Source organism: Notechis scutatus, chromosome 6 (assembly GCF_049901735.1).
Source record: "Notechis scutatus isolate UNSWTSFEM ecotype Mainland chromosome 6, rNotScu1.2, whole genome shotgun sequence".
Classification (NCBI taxonomy): domain Eukaryota; kingdom Metazoa; phylum Chordata; class Lepidosauria; order Squamata; family Elapidae; genus Notechis; species Notechis scutatus.
In genome coordinates this window covers 58,128,692-58,152,680 of record NC_142014.1, presented here as the reverse complement: position 1 = coordinate 58,152,680, position 23,989 = coordinate 58,128,692, and the positions used below count along the sequence as shown (strand labels likewise).

General features: G+C 38.5%; 1 protein-coding gene across 1 annotated transcript in view; it reads left to right on the top strand.

The window, feature by feature from the left end:
• Positions 1-21,814, top strand: part of RFX4 (regulatory factor X4) — a 45,070-nt gene extending 23,256 nt beyond the window's left edge. Inside the window, exons 10-18 of the mRNA XM_026693358.2 lie at positions 989-1,047; positions 2,324-2,468; positions 5,997-6,091; positions 7,960-8,077; positions 10,676-10,795; positions 12,635-12,796; positions 14,787-14,949; positions 15,314-15,452; positions 21,373-21,814. Coding sequence (XP_026549143.2) covers positions 989-1,047; positions 2,324-2,468; positions 5,997-6,091; positions 7,960-8,077; positions 10,676-10,795; positions 12,635-12,796; positions 14,787-14,949; positions 15,314-15,452; positions 21,373-21,645 — 1,274 coding nt within the window. The 3' untranslated portion in view covers positions 21,646-21,814. The remainder of the gene's footprint in view (positions 1-988; positions 1,048-2,323; positions 2,469-5,996; positions 6,092-7,959; positions 8,078-10,675; positions 10,796-12,634; positions 12,797-14,786; positions 14,950-15,313; positions 15,453-21,372) is intronic.
• The last annotated feature ends 2,175 nt before the right edge of the window (positions 21,815-23,989 follow it).

The window sequence follows — 23,989 nt, the reverse complement described above, 5'->3', positions numbered from 1 at the left end:
ATCTGGATTCTAGCACTGTACATACAAGCAGTGCAATGGATTTCAGCATATTATTTATTTACCTGTGATAAGAAGACTAGTACTATATCTACAATATTAGGATTTACCCCAAAAAATATGGATATGAAGTATCATATTATTGATCAATAGATAAAGTGATAGATAGATAGATAACATGGATTTTATTCTGTGCATAGCCTTGCTAACATGCTTACATAACATACATTTAATCCTTATTTGTGTACTGCAATTGCTAATCATAAATCAGAGAATCTTAGTTTACTTGTTGTCAATAGCACAGTCGTAACAAGAAGAAGAATTTTTATGGTGGATTATCTACTTCAGGGGTATCAAACTCGTGTTGTCACAATGGAATCACATGACATATCAGGATTTTTTTCCCCTTCACTAAACTGGGCGTGGGCATGGCCAGCATATGACGCATCTGGCCCGCAGGCCATAAGTTTGACAGCCCTGATCTATTTCTTCAATTTTTGTTGGAATAGAAAGCAGAATTACTAATCTAGTTTCATCCAGATGGAGTCTGTAGATCTAGGCTAGAATTGTTTCAGAAATGGGGGGGCGGCTTTGGATATCATGAATCTAAAGCTACCTTTGACACTTCTAGGGAGTAGCCCTATTGGAGACCTTCAGCACACATGGAACTTTCTGCAGGAGCATAGAACTAAGGATCATTTTACTTCAATTTAGTCATCAATAGATAACTTTCAATGGGATTTAAGGTCATTGATTTTATTGGATAATGATTTCTATCCCAGACTTTAAAAAAAAAAATGCCTGAAATATGCATATTCACATAACAAACATATATAATAGTATAAATATTGTTGAAAGAAAAAGTTATTACAAAACAAAATCAGTTAAAGATACACTGTTAGCAGAATTGAATGAAGATATAGTATGTATTGCTTGGGGCCAAAGTAATCATTCTAGCTCTAACTATATAAATGATTTCCCTCATTGTCAGTATCCAGAAGATTTTCTCAGATTCTTCGGAGGCAGACATCATTAAACCATCTATGTCAGGTATTTTATCTTTTTTTTTTGGTCATAAGTTTAGATTGTTCCTCAGCAAGTCACATATTTTGTTTCTCAGATAAATTCTTTGCATGCATTTGATAAATCAAAACATTTACATGGGATTTGTACACTGATTTGAAAAAGCATTCAGAGTTAAATGAAGCAGAAAAGCCATAGCTGCCTGCTGGTTGTTGACTTAAATTATTTTCCATATTCTGGGAAGACAAGCCTATCAATGATGACTAATCTCTGTATGCAATTTCTACAATCCCAGAGAGTGGGCCTCAAATAATAGTTGCAGGAAGCAAACATAAAAGAGGGCTTATACCCTTGTATCCATTCACTGAATCCTAAGAATTATCTGATTAGCCTCTGTGTGACCCAGAATGCTGAACTAAATAGAATTTTGATTAGATGTTGCTTCTTTTGTTTTCCCATTTTATAGACCTCTTTCCTTGCTGTTATCTAACTGGAGAGTTACAGCAAATTGTAAAGGAAGTCTTGTTCTGCGGCGAATTGGCCGCAGCAAGTTGGCTGGGGCAAGTCGACCATGGCGAGTTGGTCATGGCGAATTGTCATAGATCTGCCTTCCTTACAATCTTAAAGTAACGAATAGTATTTGCATGGATTAAATGAATATGTAGGCAGCTCTATTGAGTAGTCAGTCCATTGTCATGCATGAAGGTCCTATCTCAGACTTAAGCTATAAACACTCTCTAATGTTCCACTCCCGCCTTCCTTTCTAGGTACATGCAACCAGTTACTGGTCAAAATTTTGAAAGACGTTCATTCAGTTTTATTAGTATTTGACCTGCTCTGAGATAGAGCCTAGTTCCAATATTGAATATATTTTCAAGTACTGTACTTAGTATAGATGTGTGAGGATTTCAGATATTGTTTCAATTATTTTGAAGTTGTGAATGAATGTACTATTTAAATCATTGTGATCATGTCAAAAGTCAAGGTAAAGATACAAATAATCTGAATTTAAGGGACACAGTGAAGAAACTGGTTATTCTCCAAGTGAAGAAAATGCCTTTCCCCCCAAATTAAAAAAAGTAGAAGTATAGCATTATCTTAAATTTAGAACATCCACCTGAGATCTCTAATTTGTATTGGGAAAAGGTATATTCAAATTATCTATTGCACTCCATGACTTCTCCAGAATCCAAGGAGAAAATCACCTTAGCAGAACCTTGCCATAAAAGCGTATAAAGGGATAATGGGATATTATCTAAGGTAATAAACTCTAAGCTAATGAGTTGTTTGAATTGGATTATAGGCATCAAGAACTGTGATCCACAGTGCAGATATTACATTCCAAATGCTGGAAGACTGGAGGAATGTGGATCTTAATAGTATCACTAAACAAACACTGTACACCATGGAAGATTCACAAGAGGAGCACAGGAAACTTATAATGCAATGTAAGACTATAGGAGCTTCAACTAAGAAATTAGCTTCAAATGTTAACAAAATAGAATGTACCAGTATTATTCTTTCCAAAATCAGCTCAGATGATAAAAGAATCTGATCCCACCCCTTCAGGGGTGGGATTCAGTTATTTTAACAACTGGTTCTGTGGGCGTGGCTAAGTTGGGGTGTGTGGCCTGGTGGTCATGTTATTGGCTGGGCGTGGCCAACTCAATATCACTCACATCGAGGGACGCATCTCCTCGCCTGGCCTCTCATGACTGTGGGGATGCTGCGAAATGTGTGAAAAAGGGTCATAAGTCACTTTTTTCAATGCCATTGTAACTTTGAATGGTCACTCCACACAAGCAAAGTACCAGCAAAGGAGGAAAAAAACTCCAGAGAAGTTCCAGAGACAAGAAGTCTAGTCCTGCCAAGAATGTAATAAGGGTTAACGGAGAGGCAGTTTCTGTAAGCAATACCAGAATGTTTCCTTCCTGCCTTCCTTACAGGATTAGGCCAGTAATTTCTTCTAACAACCGGTTCTCCAAACTGCTTAGAATGTTAACAACCGGTTCTAGCAAATAGGTGCGAAATGGTAGAATCCCACCCCTGCACCCCCTCCTCTGAATGTGATGATAGCACAGATCATAATCATCTCCTTTTAATGACCCCACAATCCCTTGTGGGTGGAGTCTGGGCAACTGAATGGAGCTGAGTGTTTGCTGAGTGTTTACCGGCCAGATGCCCTTCCTGTCGCCAACGCTGAGTTTTGTTCAGCAGATACATTCTCATAGATTCCAGAGAGAGAAATATCTGCCTCTACCTAGGATCAAACTCACAGACTCCTGATTGTGAGGCGAGATCTCCACCTCTAGGCCACTGCACCACTGATGATAGCACACATGACCTGGGAGAAATATTGGTTGCATAACATTTTCTCTGCTTTCTGTTAAATTTCTCTTTGCTCTCCAGCAACTTATCTAGCACAATGCGAAGTCGAGTAGGGGAGGACACTTCCATACAAGGGTTTTACTATGCAATTTGGGTATATTTACTAAAAGCAAATTCTACAATATTTAATTGTTAATCCCAGGGGCATTTCTGCCTCTTTAGATGCAGTTGTAAAACTTACTGGTACCTAGATTCATATTTCCTTAATACCACAGGAGAATGGCTCACATGCACTTTAGCATTTCTTATTTAAGGTTCCCCTCACACATATGTGCTAGTCGTTTCCAGCTCTAGGGGGCGGTGCTCATTTCCGTTTTTAAGCCGAAGAGCCAGTGTCCAAAGACATCTCTGTGGTCATGTGGCTGGCATGACTAAATGGCAAAGGCACACAAAACGCTATTACCTTCCCACCAAAGTGGTCCCTATTTTTCTACTTGCATTTTTACATGCTTTCGAACTGCTAGGTTGGCAAAAGTTGGGACAAGTAATGGGAGCTCACTCCGTTACATGGCACTAGGGACTTGAACCGCCAAACTGCCAACCCTTCTGATCAACAAGCTCAGCATCTTAACCACTGAGCCACCGCATCCCTTTCCCATTCTTACTTATATCCCAAAACTTGTTTCCTCCAATTACCACTTTACAATTCCTTTTAAGCAAACATTTTTTTTGTGACTACACTCTAGCTACACTTTAAGAAATGATTTCATCTTTCAAACATTCTTTCATGGAACAGTATATTTGAATGCATGCCCAATGAAAAGCTGTGCAGATTAGATACTTTCCAAGTAGTCAGAGACTTGGACTTGAGGTTCCTTATATGGATAATAATCTCTATGAAGAAGCCTGCACTTGATAGCAAGGCTGGATATTTTCCTGAATGGCTCAGGATGCTTCTGTTTCAAGGAAGGAAACTTGTTAGATACCATTTCAGCTCAGTTTTCACAGTGAAGAAACATTTAATAAAAATTTAACTAGTAAGGATTTAGTATAGGACTGTGGTTGCAGCAAGTGAATATTTCACTGATATGCAATACAGTAAAGAATTTTCAGAAATCTTAGAATTTTTTTTATATAAATAGCAATAGCATTTAGACTTATATATGACTTCCCAGTGCTTTATAGCCCTCTTTAAGTGGTTTACAGAGTCAGCATATTTCACCTAACAATCTGGGTCCTCAATTTACCAACCTTGGAATGATGGACGGCTGCCTCAAGCTTGAGCCAAATTGCTGGCAATCAGCAGAAATAGCCTGCAGTAATGCATTTTAACCACTGCACCACCATAGCTCATTAAATAAGAACACTGGAAGGATGGAAGTCTAAGTCAACCTGAGCCTGTCAGAATTGAACTCCTGGCAGTGCAGCCTCCAATACTGCATTCTAACCACTCTGCCACCATGGCTCTTTCAACTATATCTCATAATCTCACTCAATCCTAGTGCATAGGGGAGAAGTTAAATCATAAGTGGTTTTTGGAAGGTTAAAAAGGTGGGAGCCTGCCAAGCCTCAGAAGGAAGGGTCTTCCAAACTGCAGAGAGTGCTATGGAGAAGGCACCATTCCTAGGTCCTAAAAGATAGCAACATTTAAGGGAGGAGACTAGAAATGTATCCACTTATCCAATATGGTAAAACAGGTTAGGTGTCCTTAGGGAGAGGTAGTCCTGCAAATAATCTGGTCAATGAATGACCAATGTCTATAATATTTCAGTAGCAAGTACAATTACCAGGAAGCAACTGTGGAAGGGAGATCTCACCATGATGTTCTAATTATGAGCTTTCAGCATGTATCTCATTGGCCATTACAGTCTACATAGAATTACAGTCTATATAAACTTTTGACCTGATCCAACCAGATTCTTATGTTCCCAGGATTTTTAATGTGTTTGTAAGGCTGTGTAGTAGTTACAAAACACACCAGTCATGTTTATCTACAAGTCATTCAGCTTTTGTCCAGCCTTCACTAGAATTTCATTATTGCATAGTTCAAAATATCTACATTTGTTTATGGAAAGAATGTTTGGGGTTGCAATTTAATAATGCCATGTTTTGAAAAGATATCATTTATGTGTATGATAAAATAATTTGGATAGTGGGGAAAAAATAAAACATTTATAAAAGTAAAAATACAATAAATCATACTTAGTGCTTATTTTCCTTATTTAAATAGCCTCTTGATGCATTTCTAAATGAATTTCATGCATGATCTTTTCTGTCTAAAGGATCAGAGTCTTGATTTAACTGTGCAAGAATAACTCTCAGAATAGAGTCTGACTTTTCCTGACAGATAAACAATACTGGGAAATGTAGCAAAAAATCATGCAAAACTATTGATTATAGGGAATGTGACTAAGAAGGACTTTATATAACCAGAGGTGGTTATAGGCTGGGCAACTGTATAAATATTTTAAATAAATAAATAGGAATAGTCATGAGAAACGATTTAGCTTTTCTCTTCTTAAATATAACATTAATTTTCTGTTGTTTAATTTAGCTAAGCAATTTGTATAACTTTTCATTTGCTTTCATTTGTCATCTAATAGACAACACAATTAATGATATAGATTCCTGGGGTTTTATTTTGCCAGTATATCAGGAATTTGATCACCTTTTGGAAGAGCAGTCACCCATTGAATCATACATCGAATGGCTGGATTCCATGGTGGATAGATGTGTTGTGAAGGTCAGTAGAACAAGCAAAGGATGAAAGAAGCTAATCACATGGTGTATAAGATCTCATAAAACCTCCACATGTGGAGCTCTAAATCCAGTACTAGTTAATTTTTATGTAAGAACTGGAACTGAAGGCAACTTCTTGAAGCAATTTCCAAACTTGAGGATTTCCCCGCCCCCTTCAGCTCAGGACACAATGAATTGGTGATGTCAATACCCCATTGGCCAAAGTGGGTGGTGCAAGTGTATAGGAAGCTTAACATATTGAGCCAGATCACTGGTCCAATCACCTCATTGTTGTCCATTTTGACAAGCAGCAGCTGCTTGGACTTTCAAACAGAGAACTTTCTCAGTCAGAAGATGATGGAGACATTTTACATGAAAATTATGGTTTCTACAAATAAACTACAGCTGTCTTTGGCCAGAACTGGAAAGGAACAGTAGCTCAGTCAGATGGTAGTAGGAACAGGAGTTTGTAGTAAACTCTTTTTTATTTGAAATATCAATATTGGCATATGTTATGTTTCTTTCTGAAGCCCTACATGACTTAGACGGTTTTCATATCCATATATCTTTGATATGAGAACTGTAACTGTTCTGGAATAATGAAACAAGTGAAGTCATATTTCCTTACCTTACCCCCTGCTCTTAACATATTAATTTTTTTTATAATAAGAACTTTATCAGAAAATAATATTTTTTTAAATGTTATGGGTTGGAAAGAATGGCACATCTATTATTTATTCAACCAATTTCAGCAACTTCTTTAGCAAATCATAACATTGAGCAATATTATATATATATATATATATATATATATATATATATATATATATATATATATATATATATATATGCATATATATATGCATGCAATGGTTTGTTTGCTTTTAGTGCTTGGTGGTTTGGATTTCAAGTCTTGTTCTACCAGATCTACTTGCTGTGGGTCACAGTAATTACAGTAAACTTTTTGCAACACAGATTTAAGTTGTAAGTGATGAATTGCTTGAGACTGTAATGGGAACAGAGAAAGAGCATATTGGGTCAGCAATGATTTGGAAGCTCTAATGTGGTCTACCTTGACTAGATATACTTACTTACCTGGAGCTTATCTGGGTTCACGGGTTTTGTTTGAATTATCTGACACTACTTGGGATTGCTGGAGTACTGCTTTCACTGTAAAAATGTATCAAGGCAATCCCAAAATAGAAATAAAATTGAAACATGACAATAAAAAGTTAATTTGACTCTTTTCATTGCTTTTGCAAAGCTATAAATAATGTTAAATGGGAAGTATTCCCTTTCTGAAGATGCTATTTGAGACCATTTGGCACTGAAATTTTCAGAAATACTTTGTATTCCACAAGATTAAGTCACTTTCAATCACCTCTATGACACTTTTCCCCTTTTTCTTAATTTCACAAAACATAACGGTATTTCCTTCTCTCTTTTCAAGTCTTAATTCATTTTGTTTTCTCACACTCTTCCATATACTGTCATCATCATCTTCAGATTGGCCTGTATATAGTGACCTCTGCTGCTTATCATGTTTTATCAACTAAGACTTTCATATGACAAAGAAAATATAGACTAGATTATCAGCCTTATACTATTGTGCCAAATGGAACATTCTCTACTAATATTAAGGCCAGTACCAATTAGATTTGACACATTTTGGCCAACAATTGCAATTTTAGCTAAATAGGCTCATGCTGTTCTTGGTTAACAAAGATATCTCATCTAGAGACTACCTTGCAAGCCAACATACTGCAGCCTGCATCTCTCCAACAAGAATGTAGCATATGCAAAATATTGACATACATTTCGGATGATACCTTGTAAGCACCTTTAGGATCACTTGTTTCTTTTTATTGACAGGTAGCTGCAAAAAGACCAGGTTACCTGAAGAAAGTGGCCCCGCAGTTCCTCTTGATGTGGTCCTGTTTTGGCACAAGAGTAATTCGGGATATGACTTTGCATAGTGCCCCTAGCTTTGGTACTTTCTTCTTCTTCTTCTGAGATTTCAAGAAAAAATCCCTATTTTGCACCATAGTAAAAAAGTGAAGAAGATTCATATCTTTCCATATGTACAAGGTTGGGGTGTGGCTGTTTTCAAGGAACAAATGAGCTCCAGTAGAGTTGAAGGCTGTAATAATGGTGATATTTTTTGAGAAGGAAAATGTTCCCGTTTCCCCCACACACCCACAGAACCCTAATTCTTAATCCAACTCACCACTTTCTATCACAATAGAAAGTGATAATTTGGATACAGGGTTAGGGTTGTAGGGAAAAAAAAGCAGAACATTTCTCTTCTCAAAAACTCAAAAGCTATCATCACCATTGTTGGCATACTATCAAAAGATAATAGTTGAAATTAACAATGAGAGGAGTTTGATGGTAGAATTTCTTATCCAGAGAACCTCCTCTTCACTGGACATTTTCAGTTAGAGGCTAGACAGATATTTGTCAAGGATCTTTTAATTCCATAGGACAAGATGTGAAGCCATCCATTTTTTAATGTCGGCATAGAGGGAGGAGGAAAACAGTATCAGAATATACTTTTTCACATTTTAAAAAATCAATAACCCTAATGTAGGCAACGGAGAATCTCAAGTAGTCCCAATTAATGTAACATAAACAAATTGAATATTATTAAATAATAAGCATGTATAAAATATCACAGTGTAAACAATAATTTAATGTCCTTTCATATTATTTTAACATAAGTTGATATGGCTATTTTTGCACCTTAACATTGAATTTCTCCCTACATACATACATACATACCAAGACAAATTCCTTGTGTGTCCAACCACACTTGGCCAATAAAGAATTCTATTCTATTCTATTCTAGTTATTTGATAAGATAGTTAACTATTAATGTGTAAGGGGAAGTTAGAGAGAAACAAAAGAAAAATCCAGGTAGGCTTCCCTGAAAGGCAATCATACTACAATATTGTCCTCAAGCAGTTCCAGGTTTTCCCCGAGTTTAAGTTAGATTGGCTATTTTTTGCATTTGTTTTAAATCTTTGGGAGCTGATATATAACAGAAGGTCTAGATTATCAAATTATCAAATCAGATTGAAAAAAATACAGCCATTAACTCTGCCTGAAATTGATAATTTTTATAAAGGTCATTCTGGACATGGCAATTTTCTGGTCCCCTAGGAAAAGGTGTTCTATTTCCTCTGACACAATCTTCTATAATCTGGTGCCTTGCATATCTGATAAATTTCAACTGCTGATTAGAAAAGCCGAATCCAGTATATCTGAGTTAAAAACCAAATGTCATCCATCCTCCATACTGCATGTAGAGATAGTATGCCATATTGCTGAGAGAGCCTGTGTGATGTCAGAGCTAAGTGTTGTATGAACACCATGAAGATGCATCAGCTGTAAAAACTCCCTGAGTAACTTTGGGCCAGTCCCTCCCTCCAAAGTCATTCTTGTAGGGAAAAACAGAACTGCTGCCTACATCACCCTGAACTCTTGGATGGATTGTAGGATAGTCATCTAACAAAAAATAAATAAAATTTAGAAGCTGGCCAGCTTGCCAGACGATTCTGCCAATTTACCAGTTTGAGGACACATGCATTCATTTTCTTCATGTTAGGTTGCTATTAATTTGTCTGTTTTGTATTTTGCATTTTAAAGGCACCATTATTCTAAACTGAGCACTCAGTTGTCAGATTCAGCAGTGTGCAAATGTAATAAATAAATGTGTTTCATCCACTAGAAGGCAATTGATGAGAAGCTGGGGAAGAACAATTAAGAGATCTGTTTCACACTGCTCAGTGATAGAGCTGAACCAGCAGTACTGGAAAGCACCAAGCTGAGATTACACAAAGCAGACTTTCCTTATCATATTGATTATAAAGCAACTTTCTTGATTGCACTAGATTTGCAGTTAATTCAGTGGTGTACCCAGTGTGTTTGACAACTGCAATGGCTCTTTTTTACAACATTTCCTTCTATTGCTGACTGCTAGTTTGCTGTATTGATTAAAGCATGAGGCAAGGAATCAAACAACTTTTAGTTCAAGTATTACCCTAACCAGATAGATGTTGTCAGTTCTTTTAGCCCTAGAAATATTGAGCTAGCAAGCCACTTTCAAAAAAGGCTGCTCAGAAATAGCAATAGCAATAGCGCTTAGACTTATATACCGCTTTACAGTGCTTTACAGTCCTCTCTAAGTGGTTTACAGAGTCAGCATATTGCCCCCCAACAATTTGGGTCCTCAATTTACCTGCCTTGGAAGGGTGGAAGGCTAAGCCAACCTTGCAGAGAACCGCAAAGAACAGCCGCCAGGAGTCAAAACTGACTTAAAGGCACAGCATTTTTGTCTATCAAACGATTGGCAGGCGGGCAAAAGCAGTGCAACTCCACACCCATGGACAGCCTCTTTGTGTCTTTATAGCACCTCTCATATTGCCTGCAACCAGAGCTGATCATCCCACTGTACCCCGCTTTGGGTACCATAGTTTCTTTCTTTCCCCCAGGGCTCACAATTAAGTGAGTAATAGCAGAACTGTAAACACCAATGAGATTCATGCAAATGGCATTCACTTTTTTCCTCACATTATTTTGTCACCAGGATCTTTTCACCTTATTCACCTGATGTTTGATGACTATGTGTTGTACTTGCTAGAATCACTCCACTGCCAGGAGAGAGCCAATGAGCTGATGAGGGCGATGAAAGGTGGCAGTGGAATAGGTAAGGTTACATCAAGATCTTGAAGTTACATCAATTCACCCCAAATGGTTCTATGTTTATCTGTGTTTGTTATTATTAGAATAGTAGAAAAAAATGTGGCAACGGAACAACTGCTTTTGTGTGTGGTACAAATGACAAAAATTAGGCCTGACTGTGCTCACACATTATAATAAGTCATAATGAAATTTGACTGACTTTGATTATATTTTTATACGATTGCCCGTTATTTGGATTTCTGTACCCTGAGTTATGGGTTAATGCTCAATGGTTACGAAGATGCTTTGCAGATTAAAAAAAACACAAAAAAAAACCTACTACATCTTTGTTAGAGACCGGAGATGTGTGTTAGAAGCACCAGTGGACATTATGGGCTAGATGAAAGTTTTATAAATCAAAAAGCTATACTGTATGAGCTTTCCCTTTAGCATGTATCTTGTCTAAATCAGGGCAAAGGAAACACTTGCGTTTGCAGGCTTGAAGCCTTAGAAACTATTACACTTATTTCATAGAAAGCTCAGATTCCTGAGTAGAAGAGAGTGGCACCTTCCCTATGTAATCTCTAAAGAGCAGGAAGGACTCCCATTTTATATCTGCAGCTTTCTTTTAGGCCTGGATTAACCATTCAGCAAAATAAGCATGTGTTTCGGGCACCGAGGGAGAGGGGGCACCGCAAAGATCCCCCCCATCATCTTTAATTCTTTTATTGCCACACTTGGTTTTCAATATTTTTTTATATTTGCATTTTTCCCTTTTGTGAAAGGCATTAAAGACTGATGTGCTGATGCATCATACAGAAGGGGAAGACTTATCATCAGTGGCCCCCAAACTTTTTAAAAGACTGCTTTATACAAAATTCTGTCTCCCACTTTAGCATAATAGCAACAAGTCCTTTCCTGAAGATCAGAAAGGCACATTAAAATCGCAGTTGCTTCCGAATTACTCTCCAAAGTAGCTGCTATTATGCAGTAGCATTCCCAGAACATCACTATTCCCACCATTTTTCTCCAATTTGATGTGTTGCAATTGTGTTATATTTAAATTCCTGTTATATCCAGATAGTTTGGCCAGTTAACTTCAACCGTCTGAACCTAGACTTCTCGTTCTAGATGTCCTCAATGTACATGGACTGGTTCCACTGTATTATTTACTTTTTTTCTAAGTGCTAATTTAATTTATTTGATTTAGGTTTATTTATATTATTTACATGTGTTAATAAACATCATCAGTAATTAATATTCATTCATTAGCAATTTTTATTTATTTATATTCATGTCCTACCTTTAATATTTTTACAAATAACTCACGACAGCAAATATACCTAATACTCCTTCCTCTTCCTTCCCCGCCCCACAACAACAGTCCTGTGAGGCGGGTTGGGCTGAATGAGAGAGCGTGACTGGCCCACCAGAAAAGCCTCTCTCAAGGCATGACAGATGTTTGTACTAAAGTGCTTTGAGATAAAGTAAAGTCTGCTTTAAGAGTCTTCAAACTTGACAGCTTTAAGACTTGAATTCCTCCTCCAGTCATGTTCTCAGAATCCTCCCAGAATTCCTCCTCCAGTCAGATCTCATTCCTCCTCCTCCTCCAGTCATGTTATCTCAGAATTCCTCCCAGAATTCCTCAGATGTTATTCAGATCCTTCCTCCTCCAGTCATGTTAGCTCAGGAATTCTGGGAGTTGAAGTCCACAAGTCTTAAACTTGCCAAGTTTGAAGACCCTTGGTTTACAATTTTATTGAAGAGGTGCATCCTAGAAAAAGAAATAATGAACACAGAAAAAAGAATCCTGGGATATAATTCTCATGTTTATATTTTCTGTTCCTTTTTCTCCTGGCTGCAGTTGAAGTACGAGAAGATACCATAGTGGCAGATCCTGTCCCATCGAGTCCCTCCCCTGTTGCTTTCTCTCCAGCGAAATCTGCCACCTCAGTGGATGTTCCATCCGTTCCCTCTCCTATAACCAGTCAATCCCCAGAGTATGCTGGCTTAGCAACCACCACAGGTTGGTAAGGTTAAGAAGAACTGTTTGTTTATAGACCTTTGAAAGGATAATGTTGACCTAAAATTGTGAGGGGGAAGGGAGGAAGAAGTTTTCATTACACCCCAAATTTATACAGAATGAGAAATAGAATTATTTAAGACTATCCAATCATCAGTAGCATCAGAGGTGGTATTCCCCAGATTCTGACCAGTCTGGAGAACCAGTAGCAGAAATTTTGAGTAGTTTGGAGAACCGCCAAATATCATCTCTGACTGGCCTCGCCCCCATCTATTCTCTGCCTCTCGAGTCCCAGCTGATTGGCTGGGTCTTCTTTGGTTGCCCTGCACAAGAGAATGGAGCTGGAAAGCTGGTTAGTGGGGTGGGGAGGGAATGGGATTTTGCAGTAACCTTCCCCTAGGAGTGGGGAAGGAATGGAAATTTTACAGTATCCTTCCCCTGCCATGCCCACCAAGCCACACCCACCAAGCCATGCCATGCCACGCCCACCAAACCACACCCACAGAACTGGTAGTAAAAAAAATTGAATCCCACCACTGAGTAGCACCAGTGAATTAGTAGACATAGGGCTGAAAAATTTATCTTTATTTTTAAGACCATAGCAAATCCCTTGAATAAAACTGGAGGCAGATCAGGGATGGGATTTGCTGATTGAGTTATTAACAAAATTTAGATTCTACCCAACTGTAGGCAACTCTGTGTGGCTTACATTGTCTATGGAGGTTCTCAGTCATCCAGATCATGGTTGCCCCAAAGGTGCAAAAAAGCACACACACACACACACACAAAAAGCACCAGCTGGACTTTCGTTTTTTTTTTTCTTTGATGACATTTCACTTCTCATCCAAGAAGCAAAACGTCTTCGAAGAAAAAAACAGAAAGTCCAGTTGCCTCTTGAAAAAGCACCTTTGTGACACTGAATCTATCCAAGCTTACCAAATGGGCAAAAACCATGGGAGACAGCACTGTTCCTCAAAAGACCAGACCTTATGCCAGGAAGGGCTTTATAGGTTATAACCCACTCTAAATTGCACTCAGATTAACCAGTGCTGCTCTCGGAATAGTGTTGTTCTGGAGAACTGGTAGTGGAAATTTTGAGTAATTCAGAGAACCAGCAAATACCACCTCTGACTGGAGATTTTACAGTATCCTTCCCCTGCCACGCCCACCAAGCCACGCCCACAGAACCAGTAGTACAAAAAAATTGAATCCCACCACTGTCTTAGTCCCATGTAAAGCACAATACTGTGATCAGAGGTGGTTTTCAGCAGGTTCTGACCAGTTCTGGAGAACTGGTAGTGGAAATTTTGAGTAATTCAGAGAACCAGCAAATACCACCTCTGACTGGAGATTTTACAGTATCCTTCCCCTGCCACGCCCACCAAGCCACGCCCACCAAGCCACGCCCATATAACCGGTAGTAAAAAAAAATTGAATCCCACCACTGACTGTGATCTATCTGTGAGAGGATTAGGTATGAGTTATCATTTGGAGAACCTCCTGATCAAGAAATGGGCACAATTGGCAAGGACTGTCTTGGCCGCTGTGGCCACCTATTCTTTGAGTTATTGAGATAAGATGATCCCCAAGACTGTGCACCAGTCGTCCAGGACTAAAGAGCAAAAATCCTGGGGGAGACAAAAATCCATAGCCACTTAGGCTAGGATTGAGTGTGAGTTTGTACCCTAGGTCATCTTCTGGGAACAATTTGCAAGAATCTCTCTGGAGACAAAACTAACTATTACAAGGAAGAGCTACATTGGCAATCCTCTCTGCCTCATTCTGACCCCAGTTGCACTCTTAATACTGAATCCTGTAAAGCAGGAGTGTCCAACCCTGAAACTTTAAGTCCCCCTCCTCCTCCTCCTCCTCCTCCTCCTCCTCCTCCTCCATCATTAGGAATCTGCAAGATCTACAGCACATCCTTGCATTTGATTTTAGTGGAGATGATAAAGTTATTTTGAAGCTAACTGACTCTTTCTGCTTTACGTAGGGGCCATGCAGTCCTATACATGGTCTCTCACATATACTGTAACTACAGCTGCTGGATCACCTGCTGAAAACTCTCAACCGCTGCCTTGCATGAGAAGTCCTCACGTTCCTCATTCATCTGTGACACACAGGATACCTGTTTATCACCCCAGAGAAGAGCATGGGTAGGTTAATACTTTTTTAAAAAAGTCCATCCTTAGCATTGTCCCTTTGAACTATTTTTAAATTTATATCCTACCATTATTATTATTTTTTTCAAATAATTCAAGGCAGCATCTCCAACACACTTTCCTCCTCCTATTTTCCACACCACAACAACCCTGTAAGGTGGATTGGGCTGAGAGACAATGACTGGCCTAAAGTCACCCAGCCAGCTTTTGTGATTAAAGTGGGAGTTGAACTCATAGTACTGTATCTGGCTTTCTAGACTGGTACCCTAACCACTAGACCAAACTGGCTTCTCTGATTAGCCTCAGTTTGGGGAACAGATTATTGTATGAAGTACAGTTCTTCTGTTTTTTTTTCCAGGTACACAGGAAGTTACAACTATGGTACTTATGGAAACCAGCACTCCCACCCGATGCAGAGCCAGTATCCATCTTTACCACACGACAGCACTATTTCTGCACCTCTCCATTACTCAGCTTATCACAGAAACTCTTCACAGGTCAGTGTCCATCCCTCCACATCAATCTTTTAGCTCATTACGTTAAATCAGTGGCCCCCAATCTTTTGGGCACCAGGGACCAGTTCCGCGGAGAGAGGTTTTTCTGCGGACCAGAGGGGTTCTGGTTTCATGCGCGGATGGGGCTTCGCCTGTTTGTGCGGCCCTGTTTCTAGCATGCCATGGATCAATGCCGGTCCATAGACCAGGCGTTGGGGAACCCTGTGTTAAATGAAACATCCATCAGGGCAGCCACAAGAAGTGGTTTCAAAAAACCAGGGTGGTGGTAGCTATGGCCACAAGATCAAACTCTGCCCCTTTTCACATGTGCCCACTCAGTGTTTGATTATTCATTTGCTTTTAAGTTTGTTAGTTGATAAAAAAAATTGACAAAGTTCTGACAAATGCAGACTATATCCTTGTAACATTTATGAACAGTAAAAAAAAAATACACTTTTAAAGAGGAACTTAGGTTTGATGTGCTTATTTTATTTTCCACATTGGTTTACTCCTTTTGAGCAAAATAAAATGTATGAGTGAACAAAACATGATTTTCTTTCCTTTTAATGGAGCATGAATGGGAGAATTCACAGGTTCAGAGCACTTGCATCTTTCACCTTGTTGAAGTTATTTGTATCGCATGTGCTGGTCATGTTTCCTTGGGGACAAAATATACAACTTACAACAAAGCATCTCTGAGACTTTACGCTAATGTTTGAGCAACATTAACCCTAAAATTAAATTTTTCTTTGCTTGTTTCCCTTTGGGCAAACCTACTTCGCCCAGTGGGTTTACGCCTCCATGATTTAATTAGGAGCCTTGTAAAAATTTAACAGAAAAAAACCTTTCTTGGCTTGATGATGAGCAATACTTCACCTGTTATTTTCAACCTGAAAAGCACAGGAAAGCACAGAAAAAGATCAAGTGCCAAGCATAACAGATAGGGAGGAAAAGATATAAACAAGTTGACTAAATAACCCATGTGCATTCAAGTTGTAAAGATAAAGGAGTTTGTCTTGGCATCCAGAGATCATTTAAAGCAGGGGTGTCCAACCTTGGTAACGTTAAGCCTGGAGGACTTCAACTCCCAGAATTCCCCAGCCAGCTGGCTGGGGAATTCTGGGAGTTGAAGTCCTCCAGGCTTAACGTTACCAAGGTTGGACACCCCTGATTTAAAGCTATACTGAGATTCATTTGGTTTCAGCTTAGACTATTGCATGAACCCAGCTGTAATGATTTATAAACCAGGGGGTCAACCTATGGCTCCAAAATTACATTGAGCTCTTAAAATCTTTTATGTGGTCCCTTCTAGTGCAATTATTAAAATTGATAACATTTTATTTATTAAAAAACACTTATATGTCCACCTATCTTATAACCAACTCTGAGCAGCTCTCAATCAAAAGTTAAAACAGCATAAATCCATGATAAAATCATAAAACTAAAACTAAAATCATAAAACATTAAAATGCCAAGGCAAACTTCTGGTATGCAGTCATCTCATTTTATTCTCGTTCAGGGAGAAAAAGCCACGTCTTCAGAGCTTTAGAGAAGGCTAGGAGGGTAGAGGCCTGCTGAGTTTCAGGGAGTTGTTCCCTAGGGCACTGACATCTCCTGCTCAAGGAGCAGGTGGCAGTCGTAGCTAGATGGTCTTTGGACAGATTTATTTTGGTGTACCAATTGCACCCTTTTCTGAATGGGGAGGCCTTCTTGTGACTCATGCCTTGGTCACCTCCTATTTGGATTACTGCAAAGTGCTCTAAATGAGCCATGCTTAAAGACCACCAGCAAACTTCAATTGGTCTAGGATGCAGCAGTGTACAAAGTAAATTGGGGAGGGAAGCTAGGTTTGCCCTTGTACCACCTCTGTTGCACAGACTGCACTGGCTTCCAGGTATAATTGAAGGTGCTTATCATCACCTTTAAGCACTTTAAAATAGGATCACTTATTCCTAAGGACATATTTCAGGTCAGATAGGATAGGTGTGCCTTTCCCCTAAGTATTGCAATCTGATGACAGCTGGAAGTATGACTCTTCTGTCATGATTTCATACTACCAAGAGGTAGAAAAACACATTAAAATTCTTTATTTAGGTTAACACTGTTAAAACATAAATAAAAAAAACTTTTCTTCAGATTAAAACACCCTTTTACCTGCCCTACTTTGACCTTTGTTCTTCCATAAAAACGTATGATCTCCAGTAGAAAAAATTCCCTCTTGTATGGAGCTAATCTAAGTCTCAGTACAATATTTATACTGAGGGGTGGGCCAAAACCAGTGGTGGGATTCAATTTTTTTTACTACCGGTTATGTGGGCGTGGCTTGGTGGGCATGGCAGGGGAAGGATAGTGTAAAATCTCCAGTCAGAGGTAATATTTGCCGGTTCTTTGAACTACTCAAAATTTCTGCTACCAGTTCTCCAGAACTGGTCAGAACGTGCTGAATACCACCTTTGGACAAAACAGTCCCTCAAATAGCCTGGACCCATGCCACGAAGGGCTTTAAATGTGATTACCAACTCCTTGAATTGCACCCAGAAGCAGAGCAGCACTCAATGTGCCTCATGAAGTATTGATGTTACATGGGCCATTCTTGAGGCCCCAAGAACTGCCTGCACCTTCACATTCTGCGCCAGCTATAGCTTCTGAATGCTCTTCAAGGGTAGCCCCACAGACAGCACATTGCAGTTGTCCAGCTGTGAGGTGACTGAATGACTAAGTGCAAGGACGCTGATCCAGGAAAGGCTGCAACTGCCACACAACCTGAAGTTTTACAAAGGCTCTCCTAGCTTTTTCAGCAGGAGTCACAAATCCAGGAGAACCTCCAATTTGCAGACTGGATCCATCTTGGGTAGTGTGACCACATCCAGAATTAAAGATGACTCCCACAGCCTCCAGGCACTGAGAGAGGGCAGTAACAGGACAGAAGAGGACTGTATCCTGAGCTAGAGCACAATTTTTAATTTTTTAATCCTACTTTCATTATTGTTATTTTTATAAATAAGGCAGCAAACATCTAATATTCCTTCCTCTGGCTATTTTCTCCACAACAATTCTGTGAGATGAATTGGCTGAGAGTGAATGACCCAAAGACATCCAGTCAGTACTCACAATCTTCTGCTTTCTAGCCTGCTGCCTTAACCACTAGACCAACATGGCTGTCTTCTGAAATAACCAATAAATTTGGTTTCAATCTGAATTTCAATAATCCCATGATATTGTATATTAAGTGAAAGATGAAAAAGCATTTGACATGGAAAACAAGGATTGTAATATTATATATAAAGCCATCAATTTTTTAAAAAAATCTATATCATGTCTTAATTTTACATCATACATTCCATACCTAATGTGCATTTTTAAAAGACCAGTGAAATATATTACAACTCTGTAAGGTTAAATATTTGAAAGCAATATTTTGCTTTAGATCAGATTTTCTAAAATATAAACAAAACTCTTATCATGTTAAGCATTGCATTCATAAGGAAAATATTTTGGCTTTGAACAGAGACACTTTTCATTCTGCATAATCAACCAGGAAGCTGAAGGATAAGAAGAAAGATATTGTTCTTCAGCCTGATCTTCAAGAACTCAATCTTGTTGGGTGGAAGAGAACTTAAAATAGCATTTTCTAAAATAATAACGGGAAAGAACTAGAACTCATTTCAAATTTGGGGGAGAAAGGGCCTTAACAATAATCAGCTTAAAGTCACCCCAACTTAAAAGGGCCAGTGTTTCTTGTCAAGGTTTAATGACATGGGGGTGGCAAGTGAGTTGACCCAGAAAATGGTAATTTCCTGTCAAGAGCTCTCCAACAAATGTCCCCTTTATACTAGGCGAAGATCGCTCGGCCCCAGTGTTTTGAGATCAGCGTGCTTAAGCACTCTTCATTAAACCGGATGCAGAGTGTGAAAGGTGATTCAGGCTTCTTGGGCAGGCATCCGCGCAGATGGTGAAGCCTCGGACACTCCAACAAGGCTGAATAGATGCTTCACTGGTGGAGTTAATAGGGAGGCAGGATCCAAGGCGGATTTTAAAAATATTGTTTCTCAATAGTCTCTTCACTGGAAGGGGGGGAAATGTCCCTGACTCATTTGCAATTAGCTGACCTACCCGTACAAATCTTTCCATGCTGGAGCTTCAGCCGTCACAGATTTTATTGTAAAAATACTACATATTTGCAATGCCATATTATTTTCCAGTGGTTATTCTTTCTTATATTCATGACACATTCATAAATGCAGCTGCATCAACGGGGGGAGTGACAGGGTTGGCTACACAGAGAAACAACTCACTGTGTCCCCGCTCCCCTTGTTTTTACAGTTATTTATTAGCCTTTCCGTTTTGCCTGGACTTGTTTGCCTCAGAACGTTAAATAAAACAAGGAATGGTGGATCATCGAATCTATGCTGATGTTTAAGGAGATTCTTTTTTGGTCTGGCAATCTGTACTGCCAATGAGAAGAAAGAGTTTTTATCCCACCACGTTTCAGTAATGGCAACTATACCATATCTGCCTTCATGTAGTAATACTTCAAGTTCACCCCGTTTGCTTCCTAAACTTTGAGTGTTAGTGTATAGGCATTTGAATCCTTCATGGGTCTTGGATATGTTTCTTATATCTCCTACTTTGTAATTGGGATTTCCATCCTTTCCATCACTCTCTACTTCAATATGTTTTTCTTTTTCTTTTATTTCTTCTTTCTCTTTATTCCCTACCTCCTTATGTGATTAGTTATCTAGTGGTTTTTACTTGGAACTGGGTTCTAAAGGTCATGAAGATTGGCCCTCTTCCCCACTCAATTTTAATTTAAAACTCTTGATAAGATGAGCCAGTTGTTTTCCAAATATATTATTTCCAGTTCTTGTGAGGTGCAGTCCATCCATTGCCAATAGCCCTTCACATAGGTAATGTAGAACATGATCTAGGAAGCCATGGTCCCTCTTGCCCCAGTATTATGCTTTGCATCATGCCTCAATGAACGATACAAGAAATGATTTATTTATTTATTTATATTGAAAATTTTGTACACATTAAAAGCCAAATTTAAAGAAAAAAATAGGAAAGAAGGAAAAAGGGGCTGTAAAAAAAACCAAAGTTATGAAATACAACTTCTGTCCTTCTCTTCAACAAACACAATCTTATAATCCTCCTTCCTATATATCTTACAAATTCCTTCAAGCCCTCACTTTGTCCACATCTTTTTTAATCCTCAACTCATTTTTTCTTCTTTCAGCAAAAAAGTCCATATAAGGTTTCCATCTAGAAATGACTCAGCAAATTTTAATATATCTCATTGAAAAATCTTTTTTTTTAACTAGGCCTTTTTCCCCATTTAGAAATAAAGAATATGGTTTCCAAGTGAGAAGATACAGGTTTCAGGTAAGCCTGAAACCTGAAGCAAAAAGGGTCTGGAGTAAAGGTGGAAACTGTGAATGAAAAAAATAATTTCACATCAAGGCTTATTCCCATACCATAGAATTTACAGCCTATCTGCTTGATTTTTCACCTTACTTTAGTTGCAAGATCAGGAACTTTTCACTTAGGAATTCATTAAAACATTCAGTGTAACTAGGTGTGCCAAAATGTTTGCCTACAATTGTACAATGTGTGATAGTTTATGATACAATGAGAGAAATGTTTATTTTATATTAATTGCAATAACAATTGTTTTATTATTTATCTTATGCTTGCTGATTTGATGGAGAAGGTATAGATGTATTGTATACTGGGTTAAAATTCCTAGACCAACTTTGTTTTCCCTTGCACAATCACAGATTTTTGTATTTCCCACCATAAAAAGTTAAGGAGACAGTTTTGTCAGAATTTGCATCTTATTTATTTCTTTTCTGGGAGGGGGGGAGAGGAATCTGAAATATAATTGCATGATAAATGTTTTAACAATATACTTTTGCGTCTGTAGTACCCTTTCAATAGCCCGTCTTCACGGATGGAGCCCTGTTTGATGAGCAGCACCTCAAGATTGCATCCATCTCCAGTTACACCTCGCTGGCCAGAGGTGCCCTCGGCAAACCCTTGTTATACAAGTCCACCAATGCATTCCACAAGATATGGAAATTCCAGTGACATGTACACCCCATTAACCACACGGAGAAATTCTGAATATGAGCACATGCAACACTTTCCTGGCTTTGCCTACATCAATGGGGAAGCAACCACAGGATGGGCAAAATAAACACGACTGGTAATAATATCAATCCTACATATTTAATAAAAAAACACAGACAAAAAAATTATATGCCTGTTAGTAGAGTAACGGAAGTCTTATGTTGACATTGGTAATGACTATGAAGACGGGAAATCTCCTGGGCACATGACTATAAACATGGCATGCTTTATTGCTCTAGGCCAGTGCAATGGTTATTCCAAACAAGCAAGATTTTAGTGCTGCTATTAGCATTATGTAGGCGAAGGTGTGTCTTTCATTTTGTGTCTTTCTCTACATGCTAAAATCTGCCCCAAGTTAGTTGTCATCTCAGTTATCACTGAATGTTCTCCACCTGCTTTGCTTGTTCATAAACCTACAACTGCAGTTGAACTTACCTGCATCAGACAGGCCTATATTCCTCAGAACACCATGGAAACAAAATGGACTTTAAAATCATCCAGTCTGGTCATTAAAAAAAAAAAGTCTTGATTTAATAATCTACATTATACTAAGCTACCATAAAAAGAATCCTCTCATTTTCCTGACTTGAGTCCAGTTTTTTTTTGTTGTTGTTAAAACTGCGTGGAGCTTCTTGAAATCCTTCTTCAAATGCAGCTATTAACACGGTTAAAAAACCTCTAGACCTTCAAGATAGATGTGGGAGATCTTATAGTGAGGTGGGCATGCTTTATTTTTCAGCGTATGATTTAGCATTTTATCATTATCAACTTATACAATTTAACAGCTAGAAGTGTTGACTGAGAAGCACCCAGTTTTCCTATGGGCCAGAAACAAGCCCACAGTTAAAACCAGATTGCTTCCATTTCTTCTATTTAAAAAAATAGATAAGATTTTGAAGTGCATTATAGGCAGGCAAGAGAAGGCTATCAGTGCTTTCCCCCTAAGTAAATACTTATTTTCATATGCTTGTTCCATATGCTTGTTTTAGCTTCTCAGTGGAAGGTAGGTAGTCCCCATTTAGAAAAGCAGATCAGGAGGGAGTGCAATCAAGAGAAAATGGAAAATAACTCCTTCCTGTCACTGCTCTTCTTAGTTTCTCCTGCAGCATCGAAGTGTCACATGTCATGCAAGTAATGGCATCATGGAACACAATCTGTAATGCAGTGATTATAATACTGGCTTACATATCTGAAATTTATAAAGATATCTGACATGCAGTGTTTGATGAGCATCCATATTTTCTCACTGAGACTTTGTAAATGATCTTTAAGGAAAACATATTGGAATGAGAAAAATTTTACTAGAGGAAAATGAAATAAGTTTTTTGCTTCTCTTTAAAAACCTTCACTGGCTTTTCCAGAGTTATTACTGTTGTTCTCAGTTTCTAATGATATCTGAGGCTTTTTAAAGCAGCATGTTGGTTATGTTAGGTGAATTTCAGTTGTACCTTTATATCATGGTGCACTTTCCTATTGATCAAATAATTGTCATCTTAAAAAAAGATGTTTAGCATTGAATTATCACTGCCTTAAATTGCTGTGTTTTGTATTATGTTATCAGTATTTATACTACTCTATGGTTATTAAAGGTAATGCATCCTTAATTACAAGGGATGTTGCCCCATATCCACAGAACATTACTGTGTGTGTGAAAGAAGGAATGTATTGTAAAAAACCAGGTAGGGAAAAAATATCCACTCCTACTGAGCAGCTCACATATGGATGTTTAACATAAGCCTTAGTGAAATCCTTCCTTCCATAACTTCATATTGCTTTCCACCTGACCCCAGGCACATCTCTAGGTCTTCTTTCCTCTGAAGTTGCTGGTAAACCAATCTGGTGATCTAGGGAATTCTGGGAGTTGCCAAGATTGAGAAACACTCATCTAAAGCATAGCTTGTAGTTGGATAGCCTATTGCAGGGATGTCAAACTCACGGCCCGCAGGCCAGATGCTGGCCACATCCCCACCAGGCTTAGCGAAGGGGGGGAAGTCCCAATTTGTCACGTGATGCCACTGTGATGACACGAGTTTGACATCCCTGGTTTATTGGGATGAGTGGAAGATTCCTAAATAAAATCTATCAAAGTCTTGATGTTGGACATTAAGACTATGGAAATTAGCACAAAAGCATTCAAGAAGAGAGCTATTTAGGCTGCTATGGGACAACTGCTATGGTAAGAACCTTATGAGAGCAAAACGAAAGTGAATGCTATGTGAGACTTATAAAAGATGACAACCCATTTATAAAACCTGATCCTGGGCTCCTTTGCCAAGACAACTCCTTACATTTATACAAATCTCAAAGTTGTGCCTTTTAAAACCTGTTCTGTGTTATGTAAAGTAAGGGAAAATTGTATTTTTGAGCCTTATTTTTCATTGGTATATTTGGTCAAATTCATAGTTCTTTGT